Source organism: Grus americana, chromosome 7, assembly GCF_028858705.1.
Source record: "Grus americana isolate bGruAme1 chromosome 7, bGruAme1.mat, whole genome shotgun sequence".
Lineage (NCBI taxonomy): Eukaryota > Metazoa > Chordata > Aves > Gruiformes > Gruidae > Grus > Grus americana.
This window is the reverse complement of record NC_072858.1, coordinates 37988169-38010293: the sequence shown is the minus strand read 5'-3', so window position 1 is coordinate 38010293 and position 22125 is coordinate 37988169. Positions and strand designations below refer to the sequence as shown.

Here is a 22125-nt window from a genome sequence, read left to right as displayed (position 1 = left end):
CTAAATAAAAATCCCAGAGGTTTTAATTTATTGCTTGTTAAACAACTACGGAATAAAATTTGCCCCGATTTACTATAATCTTATTTTTAACATAAATTTAGCTGACATAATTCTCAATAACCTCATTAGCTTACTTTAATGAATCTTCCTTTCTACTCCATTAAGAAAAATCTGTGCTCTGTTACCCTGTGCTCCCGTAATTTCCTAAATCACTTAAAGCTGAGAGTTTTCTGCGGGTGCGCGGGCATTTGCTTTTCCGTCTTCAAGCCCCAAGCCCTGTGAGCCGCGGCGGTGCCGTGCCAGGCAGAGCAGCCTCCGTAGGGATGGGATTTAAATATTCCGATTTGGCAACCCTTGCTCAGCGCGGTGTTTTGGGAGGTTGAAGCCGAACGTGATTTCAGTCACCGCAAGAAATGACGCTTGCGGCTGCTGCCCCCTCAAGTTCGTGCGCGTGGAAAGGAGGTTTTAGTGGGTTTTAGTGTTTCTGACGTATTTTTTTTTTTTTTCCTTCTCCCAGGGAACGGTGAGCTGAGCAACAAGGAGTTTGTTGCCATAATGAAGCAGCGCCTTATGAGAGGGTTGGAGAAACCCAAGGACATGGGCTTCACGCGCCTCATGCGAGCGATGTGGAAATGCGCCCAGGAGACGGCGTGGGACTTCACCATGCCCAAGCAGTAGCCGAGTCGGGGAGGAGCGCCCGGCTCCCCCATCCGAGCATCGCCGCTGCCGACACCTGTGAGGTGGCTCCAGCCCGTTCGTAACCGGAGAGAGTTTTGTAAATCGACGTTAGAAATCAAAGCCTGTTGTATTTGCAGCTTCTGCTCGCCGCTGCGCCCCGTCATACTCCTCTCTCAGGAAAAAGGGGAAAAAAAGAAAAAAGGACTTTTCTTACCGCCTCCGCTTCGTGATGCCGGAGCCGGGCATCGAGCGAGCTGGCGGGGCCGTATCTGCATCACTTTTATTTAACGTAATTACAAAACGCCACGGGGGTGGTTTGAATTCTGAGATTGCTCCTAAGAACGAAGCTGCGGCGTGTCTAGAGCAGCCGCGGGCTGGGAGCGCCCCAAGATTTGCTCTGTGCTCCCCCTGTGACTGTCGGGGGGGTGGAGGGAGGGACGCTGCCTCTGACGTAAGAGCAGTTACAAGCAGATCCCATTAATTAATTGGGTTTTTTAATGGGGAGCCCTCTGCGCGGGGCATGGCCGTTCTGTACCGGGCTGAACGCTCTCCTCTCTGTAAAGTACCGTGTAAAGATGTTTGCTCACATCACCCTGGCTCGCGCCTCATCTCTTTCCGTGACGTGTCACCGGAGAGGGGAGGGAAAAGCCATGATGACGTCCCAGAGCTGGAACGCCGAGGCCCAGCAGTGTGTGTGTGTGGGGGGGGGGGGGGGGGGGGGTGTCGGTCCCTGTCCTGCCACACGCGTCGCCTGCCTCAATATTCTCCCTTTCCGTACCAAACGACGCCCGTTGCGCGCACACACACACACACACCCCCCCCGCTTAGGACTACAGCTCCCCGGTTGCGTCAATACGGCCGGGGGCGGTGCGACCGTGACGCCATCAGGCCGCGCCCGGCCCCGCCCCCTCCCGGCCCGCCGCCGCCATGGAGTCGAACAGGGACGAGGCGGAGCGGTGCATCGGCATCGCGCTGGCCGCCGCCAAGGCCAACCAGCCCGACAAGGCCCGCCGCTTCCTGGAGAAGGCGCAGCGCCTCTACCCGTCGCCGCGGGTCCGCGGTGAGAGCCGGGGGGGGGAACGGCGGGGGAGGGGGGGGGGAGCGGGGCCTGCATCGCCGCGCCTGACCTCTCACCCGCGCCGCGCCTGCGCCCTGCGGCCTGTGGGGCGGGGGGCGCGCGGCCGCTCCCAGCGGGCTTTGCGGCGGCCCCGCCGCCATGAGGGGGCTGCGCTCGGCCCCGCCGTCGCGTCCGTGTTTCCCCTCAGCCCCCGGGGGACGGACACCGGGCTGCCCCCGGGGCTCCGCTTTACCGGCCGTGACCTGTTACCGGCGGCGTGTGTTCCCCCCCCCCCTCCCCGGCGCTGCCCCTCACCGATTCAGGGCCCTTTTCGTTAATTAGGGCCTTGTCGGGGCCTGCGCCCGCCCCCGCCGGGCCCCCTCAGGACCTTCGCGTTGCGGACAGCCCCGTCGGTGCCCGCAGCGCAGCTGCTGCGGTGCGGTTTACTGCGCGTTAAAGAAATAACCGTCTTTCGTCAAGGCTTTCTGCCAGTTTTATGGGGTTTCAGGAACGATCTCATTTCCTGGAAGCTTTGTGGAGTACGTAGTTAACGTGTCACAAAAAGCAACCGGGAAGTGGTTTGTAGAAGCAGCCAAACAATTCTTTCTCCGTGTAGAAATCCACGCGAAGAGCTGTAGGCTTCCCCACACACACACTTTGACAGCCCTTATCTGAGTTTTGATTCTTTAGCTGTGTTCTGCACCTTGTCTGTCCTGCAGAGAGCCTGAGGCTTCCTCTAATCCTCAGTTTGGTTGCACGAGGCCCCTTCCTCTTCCCTCAAAACACAGCGTATCGGCCTGTCGTACGTGCGGTGTGGTTTTCCTTCCCCTTCAGAGTTTTATTGAGTAGGAAAAGTGGCTTTTGGAGGAAAAAGCATGGCATAGCACACAGAGAGAGCCACCCGGATAAGGATGACCCTTCCTGAGGAGCTCTGCTAGGGCGTGCGCCAGAAAAGCACATCTGGGTGACAGCAAGCACTGGTTTGCGATGTAAAGCGGTCGTGCTTTGCCCTAATCCTGTGGCCTGGGACAGGCAGAATAAAAGGTGGGATATGTCCTGCTGGAGAACTGGAGCGTAAGGGAGGAAAGCAGAGGAATGGGGGGCAGCAGGGCAGGTTAATGTTAAATACAGAGTGCTAATTTGTGGCCAGACCCAACCAAGCTGCAAGTTCCACATCTGAGCTGGATGTCCCGCTGGCTGCTCGCTCGTGCACCTTGGGGCCTGCACTTGGGGAATGTTGTCAAAGACCCCACGGTTACACCGCGGTCATTGAGTCTTTACGTGGCTTGCGTGCCCCTGGGAAATCTCTTCTCTTTCTCATGAGTTACATTGGGTTTGGCAACGATCAGTGAGGTGGACCTTGTGCAGCCCGCGCTTCAGACTCTGCCCCTGGCTGGGTCCTATGGGTATCGTGACAGCATCAGCAAAGGATTTTGCAAGGGGATTTCAGGAAAAATCTATGTAAATGCAGCCGGGCACGCTAGTATAGACAGAGTCCCGCTGGTCGCCTTTAAGTGGGAGTTTTGGAAAAATTAACAGAAGTTTAACAAATGTTGTCTAATAAGCAAGGAAGAATGATCCATAGCACGTGCTTGGCGGGGAGCTGAGTTGGCAGAACTGAAAACTAATTCAGCAGTCTCTGCTTTGGTAGTTTATGAATTAACACTGTGCTGTGACAGCACGGAGGACCAGCGCAGCTTTGGGATGCAGAAGCAACAGGGCTGGGGCTGTAGAGTGAAACAGGACTGAGCCGTGGCCATACGTGGTTGGTTTGGGGAACCACCCCACCAAAAATCTCTTGGCAAGCTGTAGGGAACTGAGCCCAAACCAGCAAGAGTGGAGCGGGAGGGACAGCCTCGTGAGAGGAGGTTTAAAAAGAGCCTGGCAGTTTGCTCCAGGTTTGGAAGGAACAGAAGCAAAGACTATAATTTTGTCAGCACTGGAGCGATGTAAATAAGAGCAAGGGAAGGATTTATTTTTCTGAAAGCCAAAATCTGTCAAGCCCGCAGGCTCAAAAGCCCATCCAGTGAGTTACTGCTCGTTAGCCCGCCGTCATTTTTATCCCTCGTCCTGTAATAATTCCCTGTATTGGCTGTTGGATTACCAAGCGGTTTTTTCTTGCCCCTGCAAGCTCTGTGGGGCAGATAGGATATCTTGGCTCGTCTCTTGGCCTGCAAGCGTTGTTTGCGCTTGCATAAAGAACGTGATACCCCCATAGTGCAAGGTCTGTAATGTGCAATCCGCGGGAGGAGAGATGAAACGTCCTTCTCGGTTCTAGGCTCTGGATAAAGGACTGCAAGCTCGTCAGGTTACTGATGCCTTTGTAAATAACATCGTCTGGTTTTAATCGTATTATGTGTGCCTGTTCTCTTTAAGGGGATGCAATATATAAACTTTGGGCACGAGGAGATCAGCCTGATATTTGGTTAAAAAAAGATGGCGCTCTCCAGCTGCCAGGGAAATGCACGACAGAAAGATACTTCTGTGCTTGGAGGAGCCTTATTTGCTTTCACAGCGGTGTTGTCACCTGGGCTGTTAGGCCAGGTCTGAATCTTTGTCCCTTCCTGGCTGCAGAGGACAGAGGACAGTGTCTGAACCTTGCAAGGAGAAGGCGATAGTTAACCGATACATGTATGCACCCCACTTAAGAAAAGGGAAACTGAATTTATGCAAGTCATATTCGGTAATTGAGAGAGAAGGTGGTTTTCACAGCTGCTTCTACACACACCACATACGTAGGCAAGACAGCGCAAGAGAACAAAGCGCCCTTCTGACTCGTGTTTTATGGGTCCTATCGTGCTGCCAGCAATCGGTGCTGCAGCTCTCTGTCCCCGTGTGACTGGCATCCCACAGTATTATTTTCTAAGCTCTCTAAAGATACGGCATTGTCACATAATTTACCCAGCACAGTAGACTCTCAAAGGCAGGAGATAAAGAGGAATAGTACGCTTTATAATATGCTAGAGAACAAACATGGAAATGCTTCGCTTGTTATGGAGATGTGGAAAAAAAGGAGAAGGCAAGGATGCGCTGCTTCGGTGATCCACTGTGGCTTCCAGGCTGGGTAGGGCTGGAGTTTTGGTGGAGGTTGCGTGCTTTGGAGAAGCAGGTGGTATCTTCAGCAGTAGCCCTCGCATCTGGGCAAGAAGCAGCAGGAGCTCAAAGGTTCCTTGGGTGAAAAGGCCTTTCTGATGAAGGGTGGGGGGTCTTAGAGCAGTGGCAGAGATGAAGAGGGTCTCTTTATGGGAGAGCTGGAAGGGCTGATTGAGCTTGGCGGTCTCTTAACGTTTTTTTCTTTTCTTTTCGTCTTTTTTTCTCATTTCAGTTCTGCTTGAATCGCTGAACAAGAACGAGCAGTCGGCCAATGGCCAGTCCCAATCCAGGGAGTCCACAAACCCTCAGTTCAAGAAGATGAGCGGGGACTTCCCATCGGCCAACGGAGAGGCTGGTGGGGAGGCTCCCAAGGGCTACACTCAGGACCAGGTGGATGCAGTGAAGAGGTGTGTGCACAGCTCCCCTTGGCCTCAACCAGCAGTTCATTTGAGTTCATCATGTGATACCGGTCTGGTTTTCACAGCCTTTTAAAGATTTCAGCTTTGAACCATATCGAGTGGGTTTTAGCTGGCTGGGTGTTAAAAGTGTACCTAGGAGGATTTACAGCTTCAGCAGCCCTGGGAGGCAGCTGGGTTGGGTCTACGAGGGATGAGATTTTTCCCCCAAAGGCATGCACGAGGGTAGAACTGTAGGCACGTAGGCCTCTTCCTGGCTGAGGTCCAAAGAGGTGTTTTGGATGCGTTCATCTCACGGACTTCACGTTAACGTTTGCTTTAGTGTTATTCAGTAACGCTGTGAAACATCCTGTGCGCTCCTGAGATCGTGTGGGTGGAAGTCGTGGCTCATAGCTTGCCCTCCTGCTCTAAGCTTTGGTCTAGTAGGAAGCGACAGGGCATATCCTTCTTCCTCTCTCCTGATGATATTCTGCTCATAGTCTCTCTTAGAGCTGGGTAAAGTAGAAATCCACCGCAGGATGCTTCACTCTGTTAGCACGATGCACTTCTAAAGCTCCTGCTGGAAAGTCCCCGGATGTGTTTATCCAGTCACCTGCTTTCCAAACCCTGTTTCAAGCTGTTCTTTATTCCTTTCTACCGTTTGCAAATACTGGAAGTTGAAGGACTGAACTGCAGGCACAGTCACTCAGTAAACTTTGTTTAAGGTTATGGGCATGGTCTGACTTGCGCAAGAACTGCTCTGGCTAATTGGACTTACTTGTTACATCATCCATTTCTCCAAAACCCCAGCCTGCTGTATTCTGTCTCATCAAAGTCACGTGAGAAGGAGAAACCATCGCCGGCTGTGAGCGTACCCAGAACGATCTGGGTACAAGCCTGGGCAGCTCCCTCTTTCTTCCTCTAGAGTTCAGCTGGTGTTACTTTTAGGTCTGTGAATTAACTGAGTCTGAAGAGAAGGCGGGGAAAAAAGCCAACAGCCCAGCTATCCTTCAGATCCTGCCATTTATTTGTGGTCCCTCCCAAACAGCCTCCAAAACATGAGCGTGATGAATCTGAAGCTTATTTGCCAATGACATTCCTCTGCCTGAGGAGAGGCCCTTCTACCTCTACTGGCTTGACTTGTTCTGTGGGAGTGTTTGTGTGCTAGTAATGCAGGCGCAGCGGGAATGAGTCTGAGGAAAAAATTGGGTCAGGAATTAGAGCTGAGTAAACCAGAGTTCACTGAACAACGTCGATCAGAACTGTGGTGTGCTAGATGTTGGGGAGTGGACGTATTCAGCACAAAGTGGTTTTCACAGCTGAAACTAACTGTGTTCTCTCCCCTCTCTACTGGCAGGGTAAAGCAATGCAAAGATTACTATGAAATTCTGGGAGTAAACAGAGAAGCTTCTGATGAGGACCTGAAAAAGGCTTACCGGAAACTTGCGCTGAAGTTTCACCCAGATAAGAACCATGCACCAGGGGCTACAGAGGCATTTAAAGGTAAAGAGCATTTCCAACTTTGTGATTTGCCCTCAACTGTCAGGCGATGGTGCCGAGTTGAGCTAGCAAGGGCTCTTAAAAAAAACCTCCGAGTTAGGCGAAGTGAAATAAAGTTCTTTGTAAAATTGTCTCTCTTCTGAGCTGGTTGTATTATAAACAAAGTATAAGCTTAAAATAATAAACACAGGTTGGCACAGGAAGGATTCACTCCTGCTAGTCAAACGAGGAGAAGCCTTCCTTCCCTTTCCTCTTGCGGCCCTTCCTGTGTGTTGCTCCAGCCTCCTGCCACGCTGCTCAGGAGGATATTCCCTCGGGATGTTAACCATCCTCTTTTTTTGGAGAGTTGTAGGAGCATTCACCTAGCAGGGAGAAGCTCCAAGTCCTGCAGCCGTCCAGCACGGGGCAGGTGCTGGGGTGCGCCCCTGTCTACTGACAAATCCAGTAGAGACCCAGTAAGTTGTGCAGCACCAGAGGCGGCCGTTGGGTTCACAAATCCCTTGAGAGAAACATTGCTGGGCAGGCCCAATGGCAGGAAACTCTTCTTCTTCTGGTATTTAGACTCTTCCACTCATTGAGCGTTTTAGGCAGCCAGTAAACCTTCAGGTTTCTAAGCACGGACTCGGCACCTGACCGTTGCGAAGGGCTGCGGATGGAATTGGTGGATGGAAACCCCAGGTGAAAATTTCTGGGGCAAAACTGCACCAGCCACAGAGCTGAGCCCAGCCAAGAACTCAAAAAAGGTCGCCAGGAGCTTCGGTTCTGCTGCAAACAGCCCAATTCAGGGCTTCTCTACAAATGCAGCAGGGATGTTTCCTGGGCAATGAGATACCTTAAAACTGGAGTAATTTTCCAAGAGAACTGCTATTGCTTGGAATGTATAACCCCATTTTCCCTTGCAAGCTGTAGAAGCTTGATGATTAGCGTTGAGCAGAACTTCTTGATGCCAGTTGCGCAGCACTGATTTTGCAGCGTTAAGCCATTGAAATAGTGTGGTCTGATTCTGGCCGTCTTGGGAGCGGAACTCATGAGAGTTCGGCTGGAGCAGGGAGCAAGGTTAGCCTGGTGTGGGTGTATTGATAGAGCGTTTGGGTAAGCTTCTAGTAGACATGAATTCAGCAGTAAAAGTCTTATGTAAGGTTTGTTCAAGTCTTTTAAGACTTAAATCCATAACCGATAAGTGTGTTGCTGTTAGCAAATAACGAGCTGACCCCCAGCTACTTGGGAGAGCCTGGGGGCCAGATTAAAGACTGAGCATCTGCAGACATCTATCTACGCCGCATGTGCAGTGAGCCGCTGTTCGATAGTTTATCCTTCAATCCTTGCTAAGTGGCGAAAGGCAGGTTTCTTCACCTGTAATCTTAAATAATGATGTTTGCTGAAGGCTTTGACAAGAGTTACGTGCCAGAAGTCATGTGTTAAGCAAGGTGCCCTTTATCCTCCACTGCAGAGCTATCTGCTCTCAGGTTATCTCTCCTCCAAGACTTACCTCCTTGGCTCCCCCGTCCTTCAGCCCCCGAGCTGAGCTCCTAGTTTGCAGGGCTCGCTGAAGTCCAGCTGTTTGGTTCCAGAGGGTAAAGGGGGAAACGTGCACTGCTATGAGGATTTTAGTTAATTTTTTTCTTACATTGATGTATTAGCTGAAGTCTTGCCATTCGTCTTCCCAGTGACAGCTGATAAAGCATTACGTCTTGTCCTGAGACCTTGCTTCAGTCCATAGTTGCAGTTGGCTGCAGTCTGTCTGGTAGCTGATTTGCATCACTGCCTTTGGCTGACGTTGGAAAAAGAGTTGAACCTGGCTACTTTGAGCTAAAATCCTGATTTGGAATGAGGTCTTTCTTGGGCTTTGTCAGCAAAAAGTCAGACAACGAACAAAACCCTGAACCGCTCCATTTTTGTTGCTTAACCACACAGTTTGAAAGAACAAGATGATACGCTGCGAGTCGGTCCTTGTCATCCAGCTGCCTTGCCTGGTCGTAGAAATGTCTGCTCTGTGTGCACTAATTATAACCAAGAAGGAGAACGAGTGTAGTGACGTTACATCCTCTACCCTCCAAATCTCTAAATCCTAAAAGAAACCGTACACCTCGATCTGACTACCAAGAAAATATTGAATCTTGGAGTTAATCTCCTCCAACGGGCATATGTCTGTCTTTTCTACTTCTGCCCCTGCCTTTCACACACCAGGCAACTACTGCCGTGAACAGTTTTGCCTCCCTGCGACAGCGGGAAGAGAGAGGATCGGCTCTGCTGTCACGCAGGGAGGCTCTTGGGTTGGTACAGAGGGGAAGTGGTAAGCTGAAACGTGTAGAGAGAGAAGTACAGAAATGGGAGGGTGGATGGCAGATGTTCTGGTAGAAGGGCTCAGACTGGTTAACAGGCACCGGTTAACGGTCCTTGTAATTACGCACCTTAATTCTGGCATCTGGAAATTTTTAAATTCGTAGCTGACAGACACAACTTTGAGGCGACTTTTCCTTACTAGCTTTTATGGGAGGCTTTAAAGTTTCTTTCAGTGATCTAGCCCATATTTAAATTCTTTGCAGTTCTAGTTTCAGGCTATGGTATTTAATTCAATTAATGCCACTTTTGAATAAAATTTATCAACTAAAATTGTATTTTCCTACAAAGTTGCTTATGGCCGAAGGGTTTGGGCTGAAGGATTAGTTGTTCAAAAGAAATAACAAGTTTAATTAAGTGAAACGTGTAGCTGCTCTGCTACCAGCATTTCCTTTGCGATTCAGTTTCATTCATCTGAGAGGGTTTCTCTAGGGACATACACCGAATTCATACCAGTCATTTCTTAACTTCTTCATTTGAATTAATTAAGGCCTTTTTCGTGAGTCTCTTGGTCTGGTTTCCTTCTGTCTGTGTTTGGCAGAGAAGCGTGCCAGGTGCTAGTGCTGCGCTGCTGGAGTAGCCCGTTGAAAAGACGTGGGTAGTTGAGAATCTCATTTATGTAAGGAGAAAGGCAAGCCCTGGCAGTTTGCAGGGCTAAATGTATTATCTGTAGCAGAAAGAAGCTAATTGCTTCCTTATTGTCAATATTTCAGCCATTGGTAACGCGTACGCGGTATTGAGCAACCCAGAGAAGAGGAAGCAATACGACCAGTTTGGAGACGAGAAACTCAACCCTGCTCGGCACGGACACAGTCACTCGGACTTCCACCGCGGGTTTGAGGCAGACATCTCCCCCGAGGACCTCTTCAACATGTTTTTTGGTGGTGGTTTTCCTTCTAGTAAGCACGTTAAACCTTGATCTCTTGAATTGTGACCCCATCCTTTTGACGGAGCAACAGTGTGGTAGTGATTTGTTTGGCCGTGCAAGGATTGATGAGTTCGATGAGAGAGAGTTCTCCTTCACATGACTTAAACACCTAGGGTTTTCTAAATTGTTCAGATGAGTTCTTGGAGAACTTAGCATCCAGCAGGTAACACCATCAGAGCTGGACTTCTTCCCAACTTCAGGTATTTGTTTGCATGCTGGCAACGTTAGCTGTTATTAGGTTGGATTGAATGTGAGAGCAAAAAAATGATTTGTTTTAAGGCTAGTTGTAAAAATAATCCAATTTTGAAGAAGGCTCTTCTGCTGGGTGGCTTTAGAAGTTAAATCTCATCAGAACAAACTATGGTAACAGCTGGGCATTGTTCTTGATCTGTATCTGCTCTGCCACACAGCTGACGTAGTTTCTCTGAGATCAGTGTCCGCTTCCTTCTTTCCGCTGTGTCCCGTAAAAAAAGAGGAAAGTCTTATTTCTAGAGCCTAATTTAAACCTCTTGAATTGAAAAGTTAAACTGGTATCCTGTCTATCCACAGTGCTGGTCGTGGTTTGGGTAGCAGGAAAGAACCGAGTGACTGTTCCTTCACTTTATCAGTTCCAATCAAAAGGACACGGATTTAATATAAGGATAAGGGTATTTTAGAAGATTCCCTTGGGTTTTCTCTAGTCATATTTGGCTGGCAGTGGAGGCAGTGGTTATTTGACCTCCGTGGGCCAACTTGGAAAAATAAATATTTTTGTTTCAATTGCAAAGACTGACGCTGGTAGCTCTTTCTGGTCCGGTACGTAAGAGTTAACACGCTAACGTCAAGTACTGGCGAAGGCATCTTGAGGCCTTTTGCAGCATTCATGTTCTGCCTGTCAGAGAGCTACAGCTACTCTGGTAGAAACAGCGAGTTGCTATTTTAGCTCAATCTTTTTTCCTTTCCTCACTGTCCCAAGAGAATTCATGACCGCTTTCTCAGCCAGAGTCCCTTTTCAGCTGTAGTTTTGACAAGACATGGAAGAGCTCTAGTTTTAGGGTGTAAAAACTACCAAAGTTACTTGTTTTTCCTTTTGTAATTGGTTTTAATCTAAAATAAATCTGATTAGAAGTGAGGAGGCTCGTACAAGATATTCTCTCTACCCTGCTTTGTGCAGGAGGTTGGACTAGATGACCTCCTGAGGTCACTTCCAACCTGAGTTTTCCTACATGTATGATCCTACAAAATCCTATAGATGGATCTCTGTGCCCACCACCAGTTCGCCTTCAGACATATCTGCTCGGTACACCTCAGGAATACTCCTTTTTCAGTTGTGGCTTATATAGGTTGGCTTCAGGTGACGAACAGAATTTTTTTTGTGTGAATTCTTCTGTCAGTCTCCTGTAGAGTCCCATGTCCGCTTCGCCCTAAAGTGACAGCCATCTCTGTCAAGACATGATGGAGTGGACATGCACCTTGTGCGCTGGGATCTCAGGAATAGCCCAGGTTCAAAGTTAAAATTCCCGAATCTGCTGTTGTCAGCACCCAGTCTACTTTTTCCTACCATGTTTTTATTGGTGAGGCTGACGTGGAACATGGCCACCTTTTGTGGTTCCTTCCTGGCCAGCCAGCACCCTCTGACGTACCCTGACTTTTGTGTAACGGTTTTCTTTTGCCTATAGGTAACGTTCACGTATACAGCAATGGCAGGATGCGATATACCTACCATCAGAGGCAGGACAGACGAGAACATCAGGGTGACGTAAGTGGAGAACAGGCCTGGGGGGCTGGGAGTCTAAAGATTTTTTGAATACGTGAATTGCGAGCTAGTTGGCGTGGCTGTCTTGTGAAACAGTCCTGCTTGTTTCCACCCCCCTGAACAGAAAGCTGGGAGTCATGGGAAGCGAGCTGCCTTCAGAATTTACACCGAGTTGCAGTTTAATTTGCTGGTGGTTGTTCTCCCAGAACTCTCATAGCTGTTGTTCGGTGGGGAAAACGCTGGTGTGTCTTGAAACAGTGCCACCTTGAAATAAGATTGCACCAGTAAAGTTACGACAGAATAAGCATTTCCTTTCTGATTTCATTCTGTAATTTCAAAAGGTAAATCCACTTTTCAGATAGTATGGGTAACTCATGGCTCCTCCCAACGTGAACTCATTCTCCCTTTTATTCCAGTATTGAAGATGGAGTGTCTCTAATCTGTGATGCTTAATTAACCAAGGAAGAAAATTTAAAGTATGAGCTATTTTTATGTTTTCCCATCACAGAACATCTAAGTATATCTCCAGCACTCCAAGCCCTCTGGTCTAGAGAAGTGAGAATAAGGGAGTTACTATTTAAGAGACCAGGGCTATGTATTGAAGATTACTATTTTCTGGGGATAGCCAATTATATTTTTTTCCTAAGAAACAAACAATAAGAACTTCCTGAATATTTTTTCTCAAGCTTAAAGGGGAAAGTGTACTCTGCTGGAATTGGAGGGAGCTCAGGAGGTGGAGGGGGAATTACTTTCATCTGACACTGAAGAGGGGAGAAGGCTTTCCATAAAAGCAGTTCTGCTCACTAGCGAAAGCAGGCAAGAAACTGCAAATGATCTAGAAAAAGCAAAATATGGGCATGAGGCTTTTCAAACTTGTTCACAAGGTTCCCCCTGCCAGTCCCCTCTGCCCTCTGTCACATCCAGAGAAGGAGCAGTGGGTTTGGACCTTCAGAGCCACACTGCCCTTTCTGGAAGGGAGCTCTGGGCTGCTGGGTTCCCCCTGGTTATTTTCGGGTGCCTCCTAAGTCGAATGCCTGCGAAAAGCAGGAGAATCAAGGTTGCAAGGGCTGGGAGGGAGAGCGATGCTATGGGGTCCTCGCGTACAAGCGTGTGGGTGGCACTCCACTCTGTGTTTCTGTTCCTTCAGGGTGGCCTTGGGTTGTTTGTCCAGCTGATGCCTATCCTCATCCTGATCATCGTGTCTGCTCTCAGCCAGATGATGGTCTCCAGCCCACCCTACAGTTTGAGCCAGAGGCCGTTAGTACCCGTTTCTCTAAAAATTATCCCGCTGAGGGGGGAAAGGTTGGGTTCTAGAGGGCAGGGTGGCGTGACGGGGTAGAGATCTAGGCACTCTGTTTCTCCTGTGTGTTTTTTTGTTGTTGTTGTTGTTGCTTTATCTCATCACACCATTGCTCTTGCTGCTAGCTGGCTCACACGTCAACGAAGGCCTCCTGGTTCTCAAACAGGTCTTGAGACAGAAGGTGTGGGGAAGGTTGGAGGGTGCTCACTTGCCTAAGGGAGGATGTTCTTTGACGGGGACCTCCCGCAGCCCATCCCCACAGCTGGGTGCGTCTGTCCTAGAAGGGGACAGCCGAAAGGACTGTGAGAGACTGTAGCCCAGTGCCGAGATCGAACGAATCGAGATGTAGAGTTAAATTGGGGTGTGGAAAACAAAAGCTGGATCTGTTCTTTGTGAAAGCCTCAGTTTATGCCTAGTACAAAGCAATAGAGGAAGAGAAGGAATAAAAGACACTCCTGTAGAGTAAAAGACATTCCCGGAGAAATCCCTACCTTTGAACTCTAATCTTGCCATGAAATAGCTCTGGCCAGACATTTACCGTGCGAAAGTGAAACCGTTTCATTTTCAATGCTGTGGAAATGCCCTGATCTGCTCACTTGGCTGACAAACAAAATGAGTCTTTACCCTTCCTCACTTTGCAGCGCCAACAAAGAATGGGGAAACAGGCTTGATTTCTGGCTGCTTGCATCACTCTTGACAACAGGTTAATGTATTTTCAGTGGAAGTTCCTGATGTCTGTTTAAAGAGGGTAGACAGCCAGTGGGCCCTGTTTAGTGTCACAGATTGACAACATTTGCCATTGATGTTAAATACTCTCAAACCCAGCTTGGCTTTCGGGTCTAAGGTAAAGATTATGACATTAGTGCTTGGAACCGAGCGATGGAGCGGTTTTGAAGAGGGCACAGTTAAGGGTTATTCTGAGAGGCTAAGGAATGTTGAGGTGTGATTTCTGCAGCTGATATCAGGACTATAAAATTAAGCATTATCTATGTATACCAGTTTGGTTTATACTGGTGAAGAGGCGGTTTATGGGGCGAGAAGACGTTCAGTGGAGGGCAGCTTTTAAGTGGTCAGGGATTTGCTTCCAGCTTTGTTGGCTGTCAGAGGAATCGCATCCCTGAGCCCCAGGGGTTTCTCTGCTGCTCGGTTTCCCCTTCCCTGCGCTTGTTCCTGTCTCTGCGTGCTCGGCTAACAGCCAGCAAACCCATTTCCAAGTTTGGATTTGGACAAAAGCAGCAAACGAGCTGATCCAGTCCTCCGTCATCCTTCCTGAGCGACCAAGGCACTTCAAATTAAACGAGCAAAAGGCATACGGTGCCGGCAGGCGGTGCTGCTCGCTCGCGCAGGCAGGCCAGGCCCCTTCTGCTGCCTGATGGAAAGGGAAATGCTGCGCTTGGCTGTCGTTTGGCAGAAAGCTGGAGCTCGCAGCGCTGAACTTAGTGAGTGGGAGGCCAGAAAGCTTTTGAACCTGTTGAGGTTTTAATGGGACGTGGAAATTTTAATGCCTCTTATTGATAGCGAAGCGGTCGCTGAGAAGGGCAGAGTCCTGAAGAACCATTTCTCACTCCGTTGCCTTTGTAAATCTCTTCCAAAAACTAGCTTTCTGCCGCAAAACCTGTCTAGTTGTGGGCCTGTCTGTGCCACCCTGCTCTTCAATAACGCCTCATCAAATTTGCCTGACTCAGTTGCATGTCTGACATCAGGTGGCAGGTTTCTTGCGCCCGGTCCTGCCCTTATTTTCAGGCTTTACACTCTGCGAGCTTAAATACTCCTCCTTTGAGGGCAAACTCTGTAGCCTCCGTAGTTCACCTTTGTACAGAAGAGGAATATGAACTCTGGGAGAGCTTAGGGCTCTGTCTTGACAGGTAAAATAGTGAGCTGAGCTTCTTCCAGACTGTATCTCTGCCAGCAGGCGCTGCCGGAGACGCGTTAGCCTTTGTCTTGAAAAACGCCAGGAGAGTTTTTTGGTCGTGTTCAGTCTATCCGGTTACCCAGCACTCATCCCTGAGTGCTGGACCTTGATGAAACGTGCAGGAGTCTTTGAATCACTCCTGTAAACCCTGATAAGAGACTGAAGGGCGAGCCGGATGAGTTAATGTTTATACCTGGCTTTAGAATCAGGCTCGCTTTTAATGCAGCAGCCAGCTGGTATTTATTATGGGAAACTTTGGGCACGTCTCCAGGTGGAGCTGTTCCTGATGAATCTAGCATTTGGGCACGGGTCCTGTGCTCCAGCTTGCAAACACACCCTCGTGAGTATCTCTAGGTTTGCTGGAGCGTTGGGTAAAAATAAGTACAGGGCTCTATCTGAAATGCAAATCCACGGGGGTAGGGTAAGAAGAGGTTTCCTTCTAGAAGGTACTTTCTGTACTTGCCGGTGCAGGCTCAAGTGCAGAGCGGGTCTAATTTTGTTCTCGCAGCATGTGATGTGGTAGAGGAAGCTGAGGCTCTTGGGGTTAGCAGATATCTTAGCAGAGTGGACTGGGTTTGACGGACGGGCAGCCTCGCTGAGCGAGGGCGGGGGTTGCATGGGAGCTGTGACAGCCAGCCCCTGCTCTGCCCTCGCCCCGGTGCTGCCGTGCTCCTCGGCACAGGCGCCGTTCCGCCTCGCTGGCTGCTCTCGCCCTGCGCCGCACGGGCATCGGCCTCCGAGCTTTGTAACCATCCTTGGGGCTCGCCGCCAAAACCAGACGATGGTGTCGTCAGCGAGGAAGTTGCAGAGAGATTTAATTAGTGCTGAAAATTCTAATGAACGCTTTATTTTAAGTGGGTTTAGGCCTTGGGCCATCTGCCTCAGAGTTATGTCTGTATTCAGAGCTCTGCCCACCTAGCTAGAGGCCTGGCAGGTTTTTCTCTCCCTGTGTTGGCGTTTCATTTCCACCAGAAATGCTTCTCCTTTCCAAACCTTCCGAGTCTGTGGATGCATAGGAGTGATGTACGTTTGATATCGTGGCGTGCTGTGCGTTATAAAGAGCCGGGGAGCTTTTTGCTCTGCCCTTGAAGCGTGTCGTACCCTGTTCTGACTCTTCTTCCCGAACTAGGTCTGTGGGTCACATACACAGGAGAGTGACAGAGCACTTGAAAGTCGTCTACTACGTATCTGAGAACTTTGCAGATGAATACACGGGCACCAACCTGAAAAACGTTGAAAGGAGCGTGGAGGACGACTATATTGCAAACCTTCGAAATAACTGCTGGAAAGAGAAGCAGCAGAGTGAGTAGTGTGGGGTCAGGAGCTGAGGGTCTCAGCTGCTGCATGAGGTCAGCTTTGGAAAGGTCTTTTATGGGGCACTGAGTTATGCTAAAGTTACACTTTAACATGGTACGGTGGTGTTGGCTTTTTTTTTTTTTTCTATCTATGACTTTGTGACAAATCTAGTATGTGGAGGTTTTTTGTTTTGTTTTGTTTTTTAATGCTGCTGTAGAACTGGTCAGACAGGAGTTGTGCCCCAGAGGTTCCCTGCTGTGGCAGTGGGATATCTCTGATTTCCAGTGGAGGGGGAAGGTCGCGGCCGTCTCGTTTTCAGGAAGCCCCCGGCAGCTTTGTGTAATATTTTAGTTGCTGGAGGACCGTGTCTGAAAGCCTGCTGCCCGTGGGGTCCCACATCCCGTCCTAGCTCAGAAGGCTGCGGTGGCAGCACTGACATCACCAAAGGCAGGCAGGGTTAGGAGGGACAGCTCTTGGAGCAGTGGCCGGGGTGGGATTTGAGCTCCTGGGACGCAGGAGAGGCTGTTAGAGCCCCCAGGGGTGTCAGATGAGGCCGATGCACGGAGCCTCTGCGTTTCTTCTCCCCCGTGCTGCTGGGTTAACCTTCGTGTAGGCTGCCTCGTGTGCCTCCTGGGACTAGAGGCAGGTCCCGTCAGGTTCCTTACGCTTTCCCTGGGATGGATGAGCTGTCAGCAGATGTTACGCCCATCCTGTCCTAAAGGGCACGGGACATTTCCTCAGCCTCGTCCTGTGCTTCAGAAGAACTTGAGGTACCTCCCGTTCCCAGCAGAGCCCGTGGCGGGACGTGGCCAGGCGGGTTGGTCTCCTTCCCCGTCGCGTCTGTAATAACGCTGGGCTTTTTCCCTTTGCAGAGGAAGGTTTGTTGTACCGGGCACGTTACTTCGGAGACACGGATCTGTACCAGCGAGCACAGAAGATGGGCACCCCCAGCTGTAGCAGACTGTCAGACGTTCAAGCCTCTCTGCACGGCTAGTCACCGCCCGCCCGCTCAGCAGAGGTCTAAGTACGAGCTGGCGATGCTTCCCCTGGCAGCGGAGCAGGGCACGAGAGCGCTGTTGCTGCTTACTTACATCTCTGTTTGAGAGACAGCTCTTCACGAGTCTCCTCTGGACGCACACACGTCACGGCGGGGGAAGCACACCCCCTCCGTCGAGCGTACACTCGTTAATCGGGAAATTGATTTTGTTTAGTTTGCATGTCAGCACCCTCGGCTCTCTCCAAGCTCCCCGTTTTCCTCTGGCACCGTCGGTGTCGGGTCCGTAGGAACAGAGCAAAAGCCCCGGGCACGTTGGCGACTCAGCTGAGGTCTTGTCAACTGCGCGTTCGATACGGCGGCCGCGCGCGCCTCGGCCGGTTGGAAGCGTTTTTACCGGCCGCCAGGTTTTAATGAACTTGTTTTTGGTTGCTTTATTGTCTGTTGTACTGAAAAAGCTGTTATCCCCTGGCGCTTGAAGCAGTGTGATGACAGGGAACACACTCCTACCAAACAGATGTTCCTTGCCCCCCCCTTCCCTCCCTCCCCATTGCCTTCCCGTGACATCAAGGAGAACAAAGCAAATGGCCAGAGTTCACAGCAGATTGTAGAAGTAACTTAGTGCGTCAAACTGGGAATCAGAAGTAAAAACAGCCGAGGGGGCGTGTGGAAGACTCGGGGGGGGTTGGAGAGCTTGAATTAAGGCGAGCACGGATAGCACGCGTGAGAGCGAGTGTGCTGGGTCACGGGAGAACCGCACGAAAATAATGAAAAAAAAAATTGGCACAGAGTTTGGAGGCCTTTTTCTGCTTAATTATCTGGGCTGGTTTCACCTACCAGATACTGCTGGGGTGGCTGTAAAATATGCAAGTCTCTCCTACCGCAAAATTACTTGAAAACAGGGTTTCTCTATAGAAAATAAATGGGAGCTGAAGCTTGCTCCAGGCGTTAGTTGTACGGACACCGTTTAGGCTTGCACAGACTTCTTGGGGACGTCAGACACCTAGCTGCTTGATGTGCAGACGCGAGTAAGGAGGTTTAGCAGGGCAATTTTTGTTCAGCTTTTATTTTCCTTGGCAAAGGGAGCCAAGTGTCCGAAAGTTTGGCCTTTAAAGCAAATCGTCTGGGCCGCACTCGGCCTTTTCTTGGGTGTATCCTGTTTTTGGAACCGTTCTTATCTTGATAAGCCCACTCTCTTGTTTTGATAACCGCGCCTCTTCTTTCACGGTAGGCCATCATTAATTACCTGCTTTTTCTTTAATTCCCTCTCTGAAAAGAGAGCTGCTCTGAGGCAGAGGGCCCGCTGCGGATTGAAATAGCGCGACTGAAAAAGCTGCTGCCTGTAAACGTTGGGAGGGGAGGAAAGGGGGAGGAGGTACGGTGACGTGCCGTTGTCCGGAGACTGACACCGCTACCGCTTTTGTTCCCAGACTCTTGAAATGCCTGAAGACTTTTGGTGAAGTGCGCTGAGCCCGAGGTGACAGACTTTTGATATTTAAAAGAGAATCAAACCTTATCTTAAAAAGTGGAATCGGAGAATTAGCAACGCACAACTGCCCTCTTTCCTCTCTCTGCCTGTCTCCGCCGTTCGACCCACGTCTCAGGCAGCGATTAAGGACAGGAAATCAACTGCCCGTCTTCCTCCTTCCCTCCCGACACCGCTAGCGTGCGACGAGTCTCGTCGCTCCTGGGATCCCACGACCCCCGGAACAGACGCGCAGGGTGTAAACCGACGCGAACCCGCCACAGGAGCCACGAAGCAGGAGACCCTTCGCGACTGCGCGACAGAGAGAGAAATTGGACGATTTGGTGATAAAAGAAAACTTTAAAAAAAAAAAAAGGAAAATATAATCTATTCAGAATTAATTTATAGCTGTATATATGTTGTACTTTTAAACTATGCAGGGGTTGGATGATTAAATTATTTTGTTTTCTGCCCGGATTGGTAAACAGGGAAGCGGGAAGTCTCTTCCCAGGGTGTCTCGCTCTGCAGCGCTTTCCTGCCTGACACACTAAAACAAGAATCACTTTGCAGTTACTCCGCTTTGCTTTCTGGAGGACGGCGGCATTCTGTGGCTTGGGATGTCCGTACCTGCCTTTTGGGTTTTTATAATAAAGGACATTCCAAATCTGTAGAGGATAACAAAAGAAATCGGGAGGGGGAAACCGTTCGGATTTGCGGTGCGGTTTTGCAGCGTTGGCAGAAGCTGCAGCGGGTCAGCTGAGCCCTGGCGTCGCGCTCAGTGACGGGAAGGATTGTCCTGGATGGTTTTTTTGCTCGTCAGTCGTCAGATTTATTTGTGCACGTAACTTTTTTTTTTTTTTTTTTTTTTTTTTTTGCAGAGTCTGCTTTAATTTTGCCTCGTAATCAGCGCGCGGCATTCGTTCTGTAAAGAGGGCTTTCCATGAGCCGTCTCCCTTTGTTGGGGTGGTTTGGGGTTTTTTCTGTGTCCTACACTTGGGGTTCCTCACCCACCAGCGCTCCCGTTTGCAGCGTGGCCGTGGCCTTGATGCCCTTTCTCTTAGTTTTCTAGAGGAGACCCGTAAAATACTGCTAATTCCTGAGAAACGGAGCTTTCTATTGCTTCTGTTGAAAGAAGTTTTGCCGGGGGAGATGGCAGAGGTGCGCCTGATCTCTCCTCGGACCCCGCCTGAACTCTGCAGCGCATCTCTCACTCGATCACCGTCTCTTCGAAGCAAAGCCGGCACGAGCGGAGCTACCTTCCGTGGAATAAACTGGATTGTTTTTTTAATTTTTATTTTTATTTTTGGTACTTTGCGGTTCATTTTTGTCTAAAGACATTTCCAGTGGGAAGCGGCTCCCGGGTGGGGTGGCAGGGGCTGGAAGAGGCAAGTGAGGTGGTTTTGTTTCTTTGTCGTTAGGAATCCACGTGCTCTGTCTTCAGCTATTTATTTATTTTGCAAAATATCGGCCCTCCGGTTAACTGCAAGCCTTATTATCCCACAGCCACCACGACTCGGACCTGATTTTAAGGGGTTTGTTTGGTTTTTTCCCTTCGTTTTAAAATTCTTCCGCCTTTGGAAGGAATGGGGTGGCAGTATGGCATTTGGAAATAGCTCTTAATAGCCGGTGTGAAGAGATCATGGGGAGGGGGTCAAACGAAAAAGGTGCCGAGCGTCTTGCGCAACGACATTCCTCGCCCAGAGCCCGCCCGCCAAAACCTTTTCATTAATTTTTTTTTTTTTCAAGTAGATACCCATGGATAACAAGCGAGAAGGCGTAGATCCTAACGGACGCTCACAGAGGCTGTATCTCTCAATTTAGAATTAATTATACAATTGTACATCTATAAATAAATGTTTATAACATGAAAAGCTCCGGCCGCGTTGGTGTCCTGCGGATCCTTGCCCCGGTCAGCGCCGGTTTTGCAGCTCCCTCGCATCGGCACGGGCGCTCGCTCAATGAAATTTGGCGTCTTTGCCGTCCCGGCGGCTGAGAGCTCCGGCGCTGCGGGGGCCGCCCCGGCGTGGGAGTGGGGAGGACAGGGGGAAGACAGAGAGGAGGGTCCCCATCCCGGCGGGCAGAAGGCTCGGGCTGCCTTCGTCCCGGGCAGAAACGCTGGATTGGAACGCGCTTCCCGATGGCGGCGGCTCAGAAGCCGCCGGTTGCCAGCTCAAAGTCCTCGGGCTCGGATTTGGGGTCCGTGCTCCGGGCTGGAGGTTTTGGGGTGCTGTTTTGGGTTCTTTCCCCCCCTTTTCCCTTTTTTTCCTCTCTCTCCGAGGCCAGAGATCACATCACTTCCATTTCCTCTCAGTGCTGCGTTCCCGGCAGCGGCGGTGAGTCAGCCCCGCCGGCCTCTCGCAACGCCGGCGCCGGCATGCCAACCGGGAGAGTCCGGCATGAGCCAACTCAGCCACCAGCTTTTGGGGTGGTTTTGCTGCATTTTTGGGTCATTCCCAGCCCGGAGCAATGGGAGATGCTCTGCGTTTCCGTGTGCTGGTCCCTGCCCGCTCACCAAAGGTGCAGGCAATTTGGGCTGCTCATTAGCTCCTTGGCAGCTCGTTACCCTGAGCTTTTAATTGGAGCGGCTGCCAGAGGTAGGGAGGCAGCAGGGGAAGGCAGACGCCCTACAAGCATCCTCCTCCTCCGGCAGGTAGGGAGCGAAGGGCACCCCGCTTCTCGCCACCATCGTTTTTGGCAGCAAACCGTGGCATTTAAATCCTCGTTTGCTTTATTGCTGCCAGTGCCCCAAAAATATCTCCCTTTCCCCGCCACCGCGATGGCACCTGGGAGCCCCAGATTGATGCGGGTGCCAGAAATAAGCCCATCGCCGCCTCCCGGGTCCCAAAATAGCCCTCTGTGTGACCCCCTGCCCCGGGAGAGGCTAAATACAGCCTCGCTGGAACCTACTGGCACCTTCCAGGGAGCTGCCAAACCCCAGGGACCTTGACACCCCCCAGATTTGTGATGGAAAGGCCATTTTGCTTTAAATAGCAGCAAAGCTTCACCTGCCGTTGCTCATGGCTGGGGCTGTGACCCTGGGTGTTTCGGGGGGGGGCGTGTGGACCCGCACGGAGGGTTTTGCTGGGGGCATCCCCCTCGTCCTGTCGCTCTGTGGTTGGTTTTGTGAGTTTTGGGGGGGGGTGGGGGGCAGGGTTTGTTGGTGTTTTCTGCAAAGCCTTGATTATTCCTTGTACTGATAATTAAAAAAATGCGACACAGAGTCCCTCACCGCCCTCGGAAAGGCTGGCAGGGGACGAGCAGGGGCTGCACCGCTGCTGGCAGCACGGTGAGACACGGGGCCGTCCCCTCTGCCTGCTTAAGAGCTCAATATATAAAAATCCATATATTTATGGAGAGATATATATAGCTTCAAGACACAATATGTCTCAGCAGGGAATGACGGCACAGCCTGAGCTGCCGGTGTCACTGCTG

General features: G+C 50.5%; 2 protein-coding genes across 4 annotated transcripts in view; both read left to right on the top strand.

Moving 5' to 3' along the window:
* MICU1 (mitochondrial calcium uptake 1) overlaps nt 1-1269 on the top strand; it is a 103999-nt gene extending 102730 nt beyond the window's left edge. For 2 of the 3 annotated variants that reach the window (XM_054831250.1, XM_054831252.1), the window contains one exon: nt 518-1269. In XM_054831250.1, coding sequence (XP_054687225.1) covers nt 518-678 — 161 coding nt within the window. In that variant the 3' untranslated portion in view covers nt 679-1269. The remainder of the gene's footprint in view (nt 1-517) is intronic. The other variant, XM_054831253.1, reaches the window with a different exon arrangement.
* A 308-nt stretch (nt 1270-1577) lies between these two features.
* On the top strand, nt 1578-20564 carry DNAJB12 (DnaJ heat shock protein family (Hsp40) member B12). The gene is made up of 9 exons (XM_054831260.1): nt 1578-1738; nt 5061-5235; nt 6581-6726; nt 9777-9962; nt 11650-11729; nt 12874-12983; nt 16068-16240; nt 17107-17258; nt 18659-20564. Exons 1-8 carry the CDS (start codon nt 1606-1608, stop codon nt 17226-17228), a joined length of 1125 nt encoding a protein of 374 aa, XP_054687235.1. The 5' UTR covers nt 1578-1605; the 3' UTR covers nt 17229-17258; nt 18659-20564.
* The last annotated feature ends 1561 nt before the right edge of the window (nt 20565-22125 follow it).

What these genes read in the sequence shown, in the direction of transcription:
- DNAJB12 (XM_054831260.1), top strand. Translation starts at nt 1,606, where the DNA reads ATGGAGTCGAACAGGGACGAGGCGGAGCGGTGCATCGGCATCGCGCTG. An exon ending in GGCTACAGAGGCATTTAAAG is followed by an intron (nt 6,727 to 9,776) that starts GTAAAGAGCATT and finishes TCAATATTTCAG; the next exon opens with CCATTGGTAACGCGTACGCG. An exon ending in GACGAGAACATCAGGGTGAC is followed by an intron (nt 11,730 to 12,873) that starts GTAAGTGGAGAA and finishes CTGTTCCTTCAG; the next exon opens with GGTGGCCTTGGGTTGTTTGT.